Source organism: Lycorma delicatula, chromosome 7, assembly GCF_047948215.1.
Source record: "Lycorma delicatula isolate Av1 chromosome 7, ASM4794821v1, whole genome shotgun sequence".
Taxonomy (NCBI): domain Eukaryota; kingdom Metazoa; phylum Arthropoda; class Insecta; order Hemiptera; family Fulgoridae; genus Lycorma; species Lycorma delicatula.
This window is the reverse complement of record NC_134461.1, coordinates 127,165,506-127,182,960: the sequence shown is the minus strand read 5'-3', so window position 1 is coordinate 127,182,960 and position 17,455 is coordinate 127,165,506. Positions and strand designations below refer to the sequence as shown.

Sequence of the window (17,455 nt, the reverse complement as noted above, 5' to 3'; positions counted from 1 at the left end):
ATTACAGAATTGTGCTCGCACAACTGCATCGTTCGGTTTCAGTTCCTGGACGATCTGCAACTTGTATGGATGGAATTGCAAGTCCTTCACTAACATTCTTCGAACACTTGAACTATATGCAATTGTAAAGATGCTGAGAGACGACGGATTGACCGATGTGGACTTCGTGTGACAGCATCTTGTAAAGCTTGAACATTCTGTGGTGTACGGACGGTTCGCTCACGGCCTGGAGGTTTCTTTTTCATTGCCGAACCAGTTTCCTCTAAATTAGATATCTATGTTTTAATTGCATGTCCTGATGGAACACGGTCGTGCCGTCCCAGATTAAAATGACGGCGAAATTCTACGCGCTCCCTCCACACTGTCATTGTTTTTGTAAAACGCTTTGATAGCAAATGCACGTTGCGCACCACTCCAAGGATCTATGACAACTAGACGGCAGGTTAGGTTAGAGAGGCTGGCGCCATTTATCAAGTGGTACCAATCGCCCACGGCTACCAACACAACTTTCAACATTTCCCGTTTCTTTGAATCATCCTGTATAAAAAACTAAATAATAAAAATTAAAAAATAAATCATGTTAAAATAATTAACTAGATAAACAATACTTACAAAAATCTACAAAATAGTTTTTCTTTATATGAAGTATAATTATTTTTATACAATCCCAGTCAGAAATGTAAAGTTAAATCTTGTTTAAATTTAATTTTTAAAGAACAGTCCAAACTATTGAAACTATTAACTCGGACACTTTCTGTGACCTACTTCATGCACCTCATATAGAATTGGATGTGATAAAAAATTATTTGAAGAAAGACAATAGTACTGTGCTGTTAAAAACAATCAAACAAATATCCTCCTTCCCTTAAACAAATTTAAGATAGAGGATTATAGTTTAATGTTGAAATAGAAAACTTTCACAAAAAGATCATTTAATACATTTAAAATTCTAAAAGGCTGTAAAATAATGAAGTTTATCCTTATTAAAAAAGTCATTTTCTAACTGTTTCATTTATGTTTTTTTTAATGAACAATTTTAAAAATTTTAATTTAGAATAAATTATTTTTAATTTATTTTTTCTGTTAAAATTACAAAAATAATTCCTTTGTAAAATTGCTTAAAAACAGCTTAAAACACTGAACAGTTGTCATATATTTACACGTATCCCTTAAATAACTTGAACTATCATAGAATTCTATTAAACTTCTTAATTAACTGTTGGTTTATTTTTATTTTATGAACACAGGTTGAAATATATTTGTAGTTTTTATATATTTATGTTTTCTAATTCCTCTGAATCTATTCTACTGATAATTATTGTTTAATAGTCAAAATGCACATTTAGTTTTATATTTTTATTTATTTACAATAATCTCTTACTTTTGAAAAGATATCACTGAATTCATTCAGAACAATTATTATTAAAATACATTTTATAGATATTGTAATTAGCTACTTGATTTTCAGATTCTTCATTTGTACTTCAAAAGATTCCAGTCTTTCCCCAGAACTTTTTAAATTTGATAATATAAGTTATGAAATATAATATTCTACTTGTATTTCTTGGAAAGCTAAAATGAACTGTAGAGTTTTTCTACCATAATAAAAACTCATGTCTTGTTTGTTAATAATACTTATGTTAAAAAGTGAGCTAACAGTACCATACTTTCATTGAAATGATTATCTATTTAAATAAATCAAAAACTGTTGAGAGATAAAATTCCAAGAGCAATTTTTGTGTATACATCTGTTTAATTCATTAATTTTATAAGTTAATTAGTTTAAAGGTTTTCAAAAATTTCTAATGGATTATCTTTATCAAGATGAAACTTTTTATTTCAAATTTTTTAGAAGATTCAAACTGAAATATATGTGTTTATAAATTTTCTAAATTAGTTCAAACTTCCTTGTATCATTACTAAAATATTAGTAATGATAACTTCTGTCACTTCGTCTTAATGATAACTTCTAACTTATCACTTCTGTCAAGTTCGTCTACTATGCAGTATAGAGGTTTCATTATTTCTGAATTACGTTAATTGTACAATTCATCTCTTGAATAAATAAATGTCAAAATATCACTGTTGTCATCTTTATTAATCTTTATGATTTCATTTATATGCCACAAATGCAAATGTTTGAAAAAGCACAAGATTTACTTCTATTTAAAAATTTCACAACCTTTTTTTTACCAAAATTTTATTTTATTCTAATTGGTACATAATAATATATTGCGTAGATCACATCAATATAAGATAATGAACAAAAACATAAATTATAAGATAAAAAAATAAAGTGATTAAAGTTCATATTAATTTATAAGCATGAAATAATAAGTGAAACATTAAATATAAAAAATTACTGCAAAATAATATACAATTCAGAAGGTATTATTGAAAATTATTTTAAGCTCATATTTTCAAACACGGTGTGCAGAATGTAGATAAATCAGGAGGAGTCTTTAAATGTTTTAATTAGTATTATTTAAAAATCCATTGATAACGTAATATTTCTTGTAAAAAAAAAAGTTATATTTTAAATAAATTGTAGGAAGATTTTCTATATGCTTTTGCTTATTTATTAAAAATGACTGTAGAGGCATAATAAGGCTCTTTCTCATAAGGTGGAATTATTGTGTTGAGTTATTCAAAAACCGTTTTAATTGTCTGATTTGGTAGGATTGAATATTGTTACATCTTCATGTTTGAATGGTCAAACATTCACTTTAGAAAAGATTACACATTCATAAATATAAATACAAGGATAAGTTAACATATTTTCTAAATGTAGGTCTGTATGATTCATACTTAATGGTGGCAGACATTGTCTGATAGCCCACGTTTGTATCTTAAAAACTTGTTCTGAGTTTTTAAGGGAGCCAAACAAGATGGGATTCTTTATACAAGGGCATATGATATGTATGCATAACAAATGTTTAATAATGATGACATTGCTTTATTCCTCATTCTCTTTGACAGCCTAACATGGGATATTATTGTTTTTTTAAAAAGGTTATTCTGTTTTTGTAAGTGACTTCACCCACTATGGTATAGCACCTTAAGTTGTATTAATAATGTCCAGGAAAACATGACTTAGGGCACAAGAAAGGATATTTTTTCAGCCAATGAGCTTTGCTGTATACAATCTTATCTTATGTGCTGTGAAATCACACTGACAGTATTATCAGTAACACCAGTTGTAAAATATCATACAGTTCATTATTACTTCTTCTTCTGACTTTGTTCATTAATTAGGGGTTATAAACATTTTAATGAACATAAAATGTCCTATGTACATAAAATGGTATGTATGTGTAACACTGTCACAAATAATTTTTTTCAATGTATATAATAACTTTAAAAAGAATCTATGAATCATTTATAAAGCAAAAGTAAGATGTTTTTATATTGAAACATATTCAAAGTGTGATAATTGATATTAACAAAGTTAAATGTAAATTTGTGTTTTAAGTGTTAAATAATATCCACAATTCTTTTAATCCAGGTGATGATCAACAGAGTAAAAGTGGTGATGAAGAAAATAAGGAAGAAGAAGAGGAGGATAAAGAGGATGATGCAGCATCAGCAGCAAGTTCAAAATCACAGTCTCGTAGTTCATCCACATCTCGATCAAGATCACAGTCACCTGCTAGATCTCCAACACCCGCCGGATCAAAATCTAGGTCTAGATCCAAATCTAAATCAAGGTCTAGATCACAATCACCAGCCAGATCAGCATCACCAGCTGGTTCAGGATCACGATCACCGTCACCATCAAGATCACGATCTAGATCAAAATCTCAATCGAGATCACGATCTGCTTCTAGATCAGCATCGCCATCTGGAAGTGGTAGTAGTAGTGGAAGTGCTAGTGGTAGTGGTAGTGGAAGTGACAGTCATAGCGAAAATGAAGATTAAGTCTTTTATAAATTATCATTTATTGAGCGAGATTAATAACTAACTCTACCTTCATATCTGATGCTATAATTTTAATTTCCTGTTTCTTCATATATATATATATATATATATATATATATATATATATATATATTTAGTAACAGTTCACTTTACTAATGAATGACTGATCAATTCTTAGATATTTTGATTAGTTGAGGCCTGAAAGTCAAAAACACCAATGATTTGTTGTAAAAGTAAGAGTAAATATGAATCTTAAGTTGATTTTAATATAATTGATTGATTATTTAGTAGGGAATATTAACTGACCAGTTGGCTACAGCTAGCTTCTATTAAATGATGTTTGGAATTAAAAAGTTATTGATTTTTTCCAGACTATTTTTACAGTTTTAAAAATAAATTGCAGAATTCAGGAAAACTTTTCATAATATTTTTCATTAAAATTAAAAGAATTTCTGTTTTTAACATTTCTGAAATAACAAGTGAATGCAACTTAATAAAATGTATTAATCTTATGTTAAAGAGATACATTTCTAACACATATTACTGTATTATTTAAAGCTTTTCAAAGACTTTTATGTTTAGCTATAATTTTAACGGTCTTGTGAATTGATAGAAGTGAATGATAAGAGTTCCCTCATTTATAGGAACCATTTTTAATGTATTTTCTAATTAATATTGATGAGTATACTTGAACAGGCATCTGTACACTCATAATTGTATTCGTAGACTTTTTTTATTTATTGAAACATTTTATAAGAATTATTTCTTTTATTTACATGCAGATTTCCTGAAATTTCTTTGGAAAGAACCATTATACAGCTGAGTCATACATAGAGTGCCAGAAATAATCTTCTGCTGTTGTGGGGGAATTGAATATGTTCAGGATTTTACAATCCTTCAGTACTAGAATTTTTTGGCTGAGAACTGCTAAGTGCTGTCACTCAGTGACTGGGTACTTTATCTCTTAGTGTTTACTGTGTGTCTCTATTTTTTTTTTAATCTTGATTTTGTTCGGCACATTGTGTACTATAAATATGTCAAATAAAATACTTTCATTTAGCATGTGTAGTATGTATCTCTTGTCAGATTGCTGCACAATACTTTTAGCATCACTGTCATATCTTCCTACTTTTTATTTTATCATATAGCTTTTTTGAATATATGGGAACCTGACTGACTACTGAGTGGATGAATTTCTTTGTTCTCTGTTCACTTATAAAACAAAAATATCATCACCAGTCTATTCTCCAAAAAATAATCCTGTAAATATTGTAAAAGAAAATCTTATTCATATTACAAGTATTTCATGCAGATGTCCAGCATCTAGTAATATTAATAACCCTTTTTCTCTTTTAGAATTCTGTAGCTAATTAATATAATAAAGTTTTTTTTCTTAAACTATAGAATGGGGTTCAATTTTTATTCATGCATTCTTACAGATTTCTGCAACTGTTTCCTCCACATAGCAAAAAATATTTGTTCTACAGATCTATCTCCATACTTTACAATATTCATTTCAGTATGTGACTAAATGAGCTTTCATTGCTGAACCTCCAAAAGTTATCTAATGCCCTGGTAAAATCAGTATTGGCCTGAGGTAGTTGAGAGTCATTGATACTAATGGAATAAGATTATTTGTTTATTTTAATAGGATTGGTATATTAATGCAAATACTAGTTGATTATTGAAAGTAGCCGTATATAGTATCATGAACATGTCTTCAACCAAAGTTCAGTGAAATGGGGATACTTTGATCTTTTAGATAGAAAATGTATAAATGTGTATTATTAACTGAATTTTATATTTTATTACTAAGGAATTAAGTTTATTATTTATTACTTAAAAGAATTCTTAATTGTTATAATTAATAAGACATATTAAAGTGCTTTACCAGCTGAATAAATTAAGAAGTAATGTTTTTTGTCAGGAAGTTTATATTTTGCAAACAGTATATTCTATTTGTTCATAAGATATTATTAACTTCTTTGGGACTGAGAATTTTTTTCTATTAGGAGTGCAGGTTTCTAGCAAATACTATGTTAAATTAGAAGGGAACTAACAAACTGCAAACTTTGACGAGAATTCTAAGATTTTTTTTTATTGCCCCTCACTTTGAAAAAATAAATTAATTCTCCTTATGATTAAATTACTCAAGTGATTGAATTATTTTCATAAAATCACTTTTTTGATTATTGATTATTGCTTTTGATTATTGTAAATTTTAATCACGAAAATGATGGCTAACTTGATTTAATGAAAACTATTACACACACACCCAATGAAAAAAACCTCCATTGTAACAATTGTAAAAAAATATTTTACAATGTACTAAAAATTACATTCTCCATGTTAATTTAAGTGCTTTGCTTATTATTATTATTATTGAGAAAAACGTCTAGATGTAAGTGAAGTACGTAGTTACACGAATGAAAACATTACATTCAGGTTTTGATAGATACTGTTAATTTTTACAAAGCAAAGGAACAGGAATCTGTTTGAAAAATCGCTTAATAACCATAGTACACAGTAGTCAATGTTATTTTTAAAAAAAGAATAATGACTTGGTAATGGATATTTTTCTTTAACTTCAAAAGATTAAGGAATTTTATACTACATGTATTATTTTTCTCCTTATTTATAATCTCATAAGTATTTTTTTTATATTCAGGATAAGATATAAAGCATTAATTACATAGTTACGTAGTATTACTGATAGCAATCTAATTCTGTAATGAGCTAGTGTTAACAAGCTTCATAAACTGATAGGTGGTTGATGAGAGTATTGACATCCTTTCTCCAAATAAACTAATTAATGTTTGTTTTAAACACAATATCTTTATATGGTACCAGACTACATTAAAATGGGCAATTACTCTTATTAATAGAATAAGAATATAAATTATATAGAAATCCATTGGTCAAAGAGATCCAGTTTTAGTTTTTCAGCTTGTCACACTCAAGCAAAGATCAATTTTCTGTAATAAATTATAATAAAAATCATCCTGCATGCAAAACGTAATAATGTAATTAACACTTAGGTAAACATAGTGTTCTAACTGGTTTCCCATAAATACTTGACAATGTTTTAAATAAAATAGTCAATGTTATTTTTTAAAAAATATTAACTCGATAATACATATTTTTCTTTAATTCCAAAAGATTACAATCTTAAGGATTTTTATGTTATATGTATTATTTTTCTCCTTATTTATAATCTCATCTTCAGTATTTTTTTATATTCAGGACAACATTGTAATTTTAATTAAATTTATATCAAATACAAAATGGATATTTCTTCTATAATCATATCTTCACTGAAATTTTACTCTGCAGGCTACAGAATGGTGTACTCCTTGCCCCTGAACATACCTCCTTATCCCCACAATCTTGAAATCAACAGTTTTATTTACAGCATCTGTTAGAACATGAAAAACAAGCTAAATATGTTCTATAAGTAAGCAAATATTAGGGTAATTAGTATAGTGCTAATACAGCATCAGTCAACATATTACTGGAATCCATTAATATATTATTTGAAAATAAAGTAAGATGATTTAAATTTCAATATATAAAATTAATTCTTCTTCAGGTGAACTCACAGCTCCAAAAATAATACCATGATATAATTTTATTATATCATAGGAAATCTTCTTAGAAGAATAAGTGTTACTTTTTTGGGTATACATGTTTGTTATAAGTTAATCCTCTCTCATGATTCATTATTATTATTTTTTACAATATCAAGACTAACTCCTGCTTTGGCAATTTTTGTTGTTATATATATTGTTAATATATTTATTTTTTTAACATGTTTGTTATATATCCTTTTATAACGGGTGTTTTAGAAAGGATGCAACCCCTTTGTTTGACGACGTGAATTTATTACAAAAATATTAATGTTAATAAAATACTTATACAGTATTCAAATTATCTTTAATAACTTTACAGTAGATGTTCAAAATGATTTCCTGTAATTCCAATGCAGGTCGTACACATTTCATAACATTTTCAGTCACTTTTCGTAATGTTTGAAATCTCACTTTTAATGTTAGCATTCAATTATCAAGTTATGAGGATTGTTTTTAAAAACTACACTTTTTAAATACTCCAAAGGAAAACGTCTGCTGGTTTTTAGAGGCCACAACCCTCTTTGTATCAAAAAATTCCCATAACATATCCAGCATTTCATTAGCAGTATGACACATTTTGTTATCCTGCTGGAACTAGCATTCTCATTCGAGTAAATCTAGCATGGCAATAAGTTGTTTGATTAAGTTGCGCTAAACCACACCATCTAGAGATTTGTCAAAAAATAAAGGCCCTATTACACGCCAGGAGATTGCACACAAAGTACCAATTTTATTTGTGTGTAATGGTCATTTATGAAACATATGACAATTTTCAGTGCTACATATTCGGCAGTTTTGGCGTTAATCCAAGTGAAACCATGCCACATCGCTGAAATAAACATGATCAAAAATTTCAATACTGTTGTCATCAACAAGAGAATGAAATCGACAGCATTACTGTTAACGTTTTCTGTGGTATACATTTTTCAGTTCTTGAAGGACACTGATGCAATAAGCAAACAATTGTAATTTTTTAGTAGCCCTGGAAGCCCAGCCTGTGAAGATAACTTTCTGAACATTTTCTGGGTGAGAGAGGACAATCTTTCACGTCCTCCAGAACTTCTACTGTTAATAGTGATGGTCAACTGTGCTTTTCCAATCATGTATACTTCCAGTCTCACAAAATTAATTAATCAAACACGATATTGTCAACTTATTAGGAACTGAAGAATTGGGAAATTTTATCTGAAACTCGTCTCATTCATTCGTAAGATTTTTACATGCAATAAGTCATAATAATAAATACATTCATCCTTGGAAAATGACATAGTTAACACAATAAGTGACGAATTTATACCGATTTAGCACTAGTGCATAAAAAGGACTTTTCAACTGTTAGAGGCTGCTACTCTTGAGTTCAGTGTTGCCAGCTGACATGTAGGGAGAAATAAAATTTACCTATGCGTGACTTCTACCATCTTAATCTGACTGTCAACACAATTGCGTAGTAAATCCAAAAAATTATTCTGCTGTTCTTTCTTCACTCTGTTTTTAAAATAGTTCATTATGTTTTATACAAGTGACAGTCAATAAGAATAAGCTGGGAACCTATACACTACATTGTAATACATGTAAGTGTTTAAAAAATATTTTGTTAATTTAATAAAAGTTTTACTTTTCTGTTTTAAGTTTTTTTATCATGTATGTGTTTCTCTGACTGCCATCACAGTTTAGTACCAAGTTGGACAACATACCAACGTATGGTGTATTTTTCAGGTTCAGTTGAATTTTTTTTAATATAATTAATTATAGTAAAGTGAATTGTTCAGATTTTAAAAGACATTTTGCTGGCTCATTTTTCTATTGTTGAAATGTAAATGTCACCTCAAAATCTGATTATTTTTAATATAATGTCCTACTTATTCTGTGTTCTTTTAGTAAGTAATTTAAGTGGTTTTTTTAACCAGAATTATTATTAATTTAGTTGTATATATGTTCATTTTACTTTAGTATTCATTCACTTTGATCATAAAATAAGAGTTTTAGTATTAATTTATTTTTTGTGTATATCCTTTTATTAGTTTATGTTTAAGTTATTTCATCATTCAGTTAGTTCTTCCTTTATCATTGTGTAAATATTCTGTACATGTATTGATTGGTAATTTTTAATAAATTTTTGAAAACTTCTTTTTTAATATTTTGTTCACTTTATTTTTTACTTAAATCAGTTTTACCAGTTTATTTATTAAAACTATGAAACATCTAAGTGGTTTTGACATATATGGTTAACAGCTTCAAGTTATATTTCCTCTTTGCAGAAATTTTGTTCACTTCTAGTTCAGATAATCTTTTAGTAAAGATTTATATTCATTTTTTATGAAAGAATTGATTGTGTTACTAGAAAATATAAGTTTATTCTGCAATAACCATATTTGCGTCATATGTATTCTCTGAGATTTCACATTTTCTCTTCAGTCACAAAAGTTATCATGACTCATTTTTAAAATTGAATTTTTCATTCATCTTATTTTTAAACAAAATATTTAAAACATTTAAATTGTAAAAAAGTATATATATTTGTATAATTGAAAATATAAACTTTTTAAAATTTTTTATAACTATTTTTAATAGCTTCTCTGAGAATTTTTTTTTAAACACAATGTAATATAGTAAATTATCAGTAATTGTAGTTTTCAGTAAAAATTTTTTTTGGATGGAAAAAGATTATTTTTTTGTTATTACTGCTTATTTGAGTACCCTACAGCTAAATAACTACAGTACATTCATAAAGTCATGCTGCCCAAAATAGATGCTGATCTTGCATCCGTAAGTTTGTTTTACAGTGTTTCTGGTAAAGCAGATATTGTACTGAAATTGAGACTGTACTAGACAAATCAAAACTGAGATAAAGTTATTTGTCATTCTTCCCTCTGTATCACTATTTTCACAGCAGTACAATAAGCATGCTGTTTTCTCAAGCCCTATGCTTATTTATTGTGAAGTATTATTTAATCCCTTTGTCTTATTCTGAAAGTCAGAATGATTTTATTGTTAGATTTTCTGATAGTGCGGTACCGAAAAAAATGTACAAAAGAGTACCTTTTGTATGGTCATTTTTCAATGCTGTGTGGGCAGGCAAGTTGTCATGATGAACCAGCCAGTCTCCTGATCGTCACAATTCAGATCGTTTTTTTCTCACTGCCTCACAATCACCTCAGCACTTGCAGATAGTAGTGTGGGTTCACTGTGATGCCCTGAGAAACAAATTCAATGTGAATGACTCCTTTGATGTCAAAAAACAAACCTCATGAACCTACATTTGATTTTATTTGGCATGCTGTTTTTTGTGTAAGCAATGAAGTTTTCTTCCAATGGATAGACGGCTGTTTAGTTTCAAGGTCATATCTGTAACTCCAAGATTCATTACCTGACAAAAATCAGTCAGTTTTTGCCTGTTCCAATTATTTTATTACGAGCCCAGCAACTTCTTTTGTTAGCTGTTGTCGGGGGCTACAGAACTGTCACGAGAGGCAGTAACTATAATATCTGGCATGAAACTTATTGACATCTTAGCTACGGAATGCAGCAAGCAGTATATCTCTAAAGAAAGGAGGTCTTCTTGCAATGGGGTGTATGTGAGAAATTGAAGACCAAGGTTTTGACTCTTGGCAGGTTAGGTCGAATGAATCTTCTACTGGTGGATACATGCATGTTATATTCCCAGATCTTAGGAGTTTGCAAGCTGTTTGGTGGGTTTCCTCCAATCGGTATATAACTCAATTCCTTTCAGGACATAGTGCCTTTAGGGATAGTTTGATTTGGTTGATTCGAGCTTGTGCTCGAATTGTAGGGTCGATGATACTGTGGACTATGTCCTATATATTTGTCCCCGGTACGAGGCTGAACATACCAGAGTTGTTAGGGAGCTTGATAAAGTAAACTCCTTTCTTGATCTGCGGGTCAACTGGAAGGCCCGCAGAGAATGGACTATAGTGGTTGGCTTCCTCCGTTTCCTCGCACGGAGCAGAACAGCTGAGGGTATAAGTAGTGTAGTACCCCAGTTGGTTAGGGACTGCCTGGACAGTTGATTGCCCGGAGGTAGGCATGTTGGCATCGAGCCACAGTTAGTCAGAAATTGTAATGTGATTTGTAGCATATTTGTTGTTGGCAGAACGGCGACTGCACTGTCGAGGGTATAGTCATCCATGCAGCTGAGAGGTGTAGCGCTGTTTTGACGAGGGCAGTTAACAAACGAGAAAGTATTGCTATCAGTGGGATGGTGAACACTGCCAAGGGCATGGATCCCCATGTAGCCATGAGGTGTAGCGCCATCTCAATGATGGTAGTTTTATGTGATTAAAGTAAATGTCACACAGGACTCTGCAATGGACCTAAGTGGGAGTAGGAGGTCTGACCTCTTCCTGGTAGACCAGGTCGGAGTCTGTAGTTGAAATTAAACTAGGGGTTTGAACTATAAAGTTGAGTTCACTAAGGGAACTAGGAATAAATTCCATTGTTGCGAGCAAAGTTTTTGTGGTATGATTATTACTGAATTTGCCTTGATTTTATGAGACATTTACTCACTAAATAGCTTAATGTAGAACTAGGCACAGGGTTCGTGCTTCTGTGAACTCTGTTAGCTAGTTCCGAGGGCAACGAAGTAGAACAGTCAAGATGTCCGAAAGAAGCGAAGACGAAGGCTGAGTCATAATTCACAGATGTAAATGTCTACTGAGGCATTTACATTGGTGGCATCCCAGCGAGGCCTGACTTATTACTGTGTGATCTAAAAAGTTAGAGGGCCAAAAGACGACCCACTGGGTTGGTCTAGTGGTAACGCGTCTTCCGAAATCAGTTGATATGGAAGTCAAAATTTCCAGCATTCAAGTCCTAGTAAAGGCAGTTATTTTTACATGGATTTGAATACTAGATCGTGAATACCAGTGTTCTTTGGTGGTTTGGTTTCAATTAACCACACATTTCAGAAATGGTTGAACTGAGACTGTACAAGACTACACTCATACATATCAACCTCATTCATCCTCTGAAGTATTATCTGAAAGGTAATTACCAGAGGCTAAACAGGAAAAAGACAACCTTCGTTAAAGCCCATCAGAGCTAGGAATGGGGCAGGGGTGGCGACCAGAATCGTCACAAGACTGTGTCTTACCCTAGGTGGGTTGGAAATTCTTTTAATTCCTGGCACACTCTCGGACATTTTTCCTTCTGCACATTGATTAGCAGTCATGGAACAAATTTTGCTGCTATGCATCTCATGTTCAAATCTTCAGTTATGATTTTTTAGCATGAATTCGGTTATTTCCTCTTAATTCACTGATTGTTCTGCAATGATCAAACATGACATCATACACCTTTTGAACATTTTCGTCTGTTCTGGATGTTGAGGAGCGATCCAGTTGGGATTCACCATCAAGTGATATTTGGCCACCTTTGAACCAGGCAAACGAGTCATAAATTCTTGCCTGGCTTAGAGTTTTCTTCCCATAAGTTTCCTGAAGCATTAAAACTGTTTTCTGTAATAGGAAACAGATTTTGACATTAACATGTTGCTCCATAAAGTTTGTCATTACAAAATCGCCAAGAATGTTGGACGGAACTTAAAAACACAATAATTCTGTCTGCTGCAATGGTTTCTCACGAAAGCTACCTGGCCAAATAAGCAGGGAGAGTGTCTAGTAAACATACCTAGCAGGAAAGAGCGCACAGCCATCCCACTTGCCTACAGAAAATAATTTTTTTTTTGGGGTACCCCTCTCATAATAGACTCTTCATGTATCAAATAAATAAATAGTTTGTTTTACACAGTAATTGTTTACAAATATACCATATATGAATTGATATATACTTCTTAAAGTTAATATAACAAATTAAGTTGGGATTTTTAGATTTTTATTGAAACAAATCAATTTTTGAAAAAATTGAGTTTTATTTATGTACCTTTCTGCTCTATTCTAGAAAGCTTCAATTTATTTAAAGAAACCGTTTAGGAATTACAGCAAATTGCACATAAAAGTACTCCATTACTTTCCTGTTTTTTGAGGTACTGGAGTTCAACATTAAAAAACTAAATTAATACATCAGAATAGGCAAGACCCTGTGCAGATAGTTAGGAAATAGTAAGTGTTTTTACATAATCATGAAATACATAATTGCTGGTGTTATACTGTATAAACACTGTTTTTACTATATAGAAAGATGAGGCAATTTTATTTTTCTATATAAAGCCTAGATAGCCATCAGTTTTATTGGAAATTCTTTCCTTCACAACTATTCTTTTATCCCGTCCTTCATTAACTGAAAAAAATGTAGTATAATAATGTTAAAATACATAGATGAGTGTAAAAAAATTGTCTATCTCTCAAGTCTATATAAAAAAAGATGATACACCTTATTCTGTGGTTGTAATAGTAAAATCAAATAAAAACATTGCAAGCCACCATCAGAATTTTTTTTAAATTCTTAAAAACAAATAAAAAAACTGATCTTAAATGTACTTAAAACTATTTTTTTATATAAACTATTAACCTCCTTTTGAGGAGGACATCGCAAGAGGTCTGAGTAAAAAAGATAAGGTAGAAAATGTAGAAGAAGAATGGGAGAATGTTAAAAAGGAAATTTTTAAATCAGCAGAAGCAAACTTAGGCGGAATAAAGAGAACTGGTAGAAAACCTTGGGTTTAAGACGATATATTGCAGCTGATGGATGAACGTAGAAAATATAAAAATGCTAGTGATGAAGAAAGTAAAAGGAACTATCGGCAATTAAGAAATGCTATAAACAGGAAGTGCAAACTGGCGAAAGAAGAGTGGATTAAAGAAAAGTGTTCAGAAGTGAAAAGAGAAATGAACATTGGTAAAATAGACGGAGCATACAGGAAAGTTAAGGAAACTTTTGGGGTACATAAATTAAAATCTAATAATGTGTTAAACAAAGATGGTACACCAATAACCAATATATAATACGAAAGGTAAAGTCGATAGATGGGTGGAATATATTGAAGAGTTATACGGAGGAAATGAATTAGAAAATGGTGTTATAGAGGAGGATGAAATGGGAGAAACAATACTGAGATCTGAATTTAAGAGAGCATTAAAAGATTTAAATGGCAGAAAGGCTCCTGGAATAGACGGAATACCTGTAGAATTACTGCGCAGTGCAGGTGAGGAAGCGATTGATAGATTATACAAACTGGTGTGTAATATTTATGAAAATGGGGAATTTCCGTCAGACTTCAAAAAAAGTGTTATAGTCATGATACCAAAGAAAGCAGGGGCAGATAAATGTGAAAAATACAGAACAATTAGTTTAACTAGTCGTGCATCAAAAATCTTAACTAGAATTCTATACAAAAGAATTGAGAGGAGAGTGGAAGAAGTGTTAGGAGAAGACCAATTTGGTTTCAGGAAAAGTATAGGGACAAGGGAAACAATTTTAGGCCTCAGATTAATAGTAGAAGGAAGATTAAAGAAAAACAAACCGACATACTTGGCGTTTATAGACCTAGAAAAGGCAGTCGATAACGTAGACTGGAATAAAATGTTCAGCATTTTAAAAAAATTAGGGTTCAAATACAGAGATAGAAGAACAATTGCTAACATGTACAGGAACCAAACAGCAACAGTAATAATTGAAGAACATAAGAAAGAAGCCGTAATAAGAAAAGGAGTCCGACAAGGATGTTCCCTATCTCCGTTACTTTTTAAGAACAATTTAGATTCGGAGTAACAGTACAAGGTGAAAAGATAAAGATGCTACGATTTGCTGATGATATAGTAATTCTAGCCGAGAGTAAAAAGGAATTAGAAGAAACAATGAACGGCATAGATGAAGTCCTACGCAAGAACTATCGCATGAAAATAAACAAGAACAAAACAAAAGTAATGAAATGTAGTAGAAATAACAAAGATGGACCGCTGAATGTGAAAATAGGAGCAGAAAAGATTATGGAGGTAGAAGAATTTTGTTATTTGGGAAGTAGAATTACTAAAGATGGACAAAGCAGGAGTGATATAAAATGCCGAATAGCACAAGCGAAACAAGCCTTCAATAAGAAATATAATTTGTTTACATCAAAAATTAATTTAAATGTCAGGAAAAGATTTTTGAAAGTGTATGTTTGGAGTGTCGCTTTATATGGAAGTGAAACTTGGACGATTGGAGTATCTGAGAAGAAAAGATTAGAAGCTTTTGAAATGCGGTGCTATAGGAGAATGTTAAAAATCAGATGGGTGGATAAAGTGACAAATGAAGAGGTATTGCGGCAAATAGATGAAGAAAGAAGCATTTGGAAAAATATAGTTAAAAGAATAGACAGACTTATAGGCCACATACTAAGGCATCCTGGAATAGTCGCTTTAATGTTGGAGGGACAGGTAGAGGGGAATAATTGTGTAAGCAGGCCACGTTTGGAATATGTAAAACAAATTGTTAGGGATGTAGAATGTAGGGGGCATACCGAAATGAAACAACTAGCACTAGGTAGGGAATCTTGTAGATCTTGGAGCTGCATTAAACCAGTCAAATGACTGAAGACTGTCAAATTGGATGTACTAAGACATGCTATTGTTAAAGCTGTAATTGCAGTGCTATAAACATCCTTTTCCTTCTCCATTCTAATAGAACTGATATGCTGCAACCTCTATGTTATTCTGTGTAAATTGATAAAAAATACAAATTGCTGATCACTAACTAGATTCCAGCTGTAACCTAAGTGCAACATGCCTTCTGAGAGGACATGAGTATCAAATTTTCTGTCTTTCAGTGGTGCTGTGTAAAGATCAACTGATGTTTGTTAAAAGTGGACTTCCAGAGCTCACCATGGGTTTCAGGAATGGCAGTGTTCTGTGTGAACTGTCGATAACACAGAACATTAACTATGTAACCCAACTTTGTATGTTACAAAGACTACCTTCAACAATTCAAGCCAAAGCATTACTGGACAGAGCAGAACCTGCCTTGATTTTAAAGCTGCAAATAAAGGTTAACTTGCTTCTCAGCTGATTTTGGGGTGCCTTATATAATCCACTCCCTTATTTATAAGTTTAGACTTTGTGGGTCACTGGCCCAACAAACCCCAAATTAGTGTACTTGGTATTTACTTCTTTATTATTACCATATCACTGTGGGCAGTAATTGACTCCCAGTTGACTGCTTCTCAAATTTGACCAGAAGTGCGCCTTTGCCCAAGATGGTGAAGGTAATATAATTTTTAATACATATATTGTTGACAGTTAGTGCAGATCTTTTTTAATAAAGTATTAATGTAATAAAATTTAATGAGTGTTTTCCCTTGTTTGTACATATCCAGTTTAGGTAACATAATGTTAACAATTACAGAAAACCTGACATGAGATACTAGTTACTCTCAAAAATAGTATAGTCATTTTTTTATTTTTCCTGTTTAGCCTCCGGTAACTACCATTTAGATAATACTTAAGAGGATGATATGTATGAGTGTAAATGAAGTGTAGTCTTGTACATTCTCAGTTTGACCATTGAGAGATGTGTGGTTAATTGAAACCCAACCACCAAAGAACACCGGTATCCATGATATAGTATTCAAATCCGTGTAAAAATAACTGGCTTTACTAGGACTTGAACGCTGGAACTCTAGATTTCCAAATCAGCTAATTTGGGAAGATGCATTCACCACTAGATCAACCCGGTGGGTTAGTATAGCCATTCTTAAAAGTAGTATCCCATGTCAACCTTATTTGAGAAGTTTACCATTAAAACAAATAAACCTTTATACGTAAATGAGGCAAACTGATGAAAATGTGATTGATTTTCAGCCCAAAATTAAATTACACCATATTGTTCACAACAGAATAATGAATATCATTTTTTGGAGAAGGCAACTGTAACCCATGCTTCTTGAATCTGACATACTTTATTTATGTTGCAACTTTATAAAATAGTGTTAATGAAAATATTAATGTGAGACTTTC

General features: G+C 31.2%; 1 protein-coding gene across 1 annotated transcript in view; it reads left to right on the top strand.

Annotated features, from left to right (window-relative positions):
- atms (RNA polymerase II-associated factor 1-like protein antimeros) overlaps positions 1-3,994 on the top strand; it is a 44,513-nt gene extending 40,519 nt beyond the window's left edge. Inside the window, exon 10 of the mRNA XM_075370245.1 lies at positions 3,506-3,994. Coding sequence (XP_075226360.1) covers positions 3,506-3,918 — 413 coding nt within the window. The 3' untranslated portion in view covers positions 3,919-3,994. The remainder of the gene's footprint in view (positions 1-3,505) is intronic.
- The last annotated feature ends 13,461 nt before the right edge of the window (positions 3,995-17,455 follow it).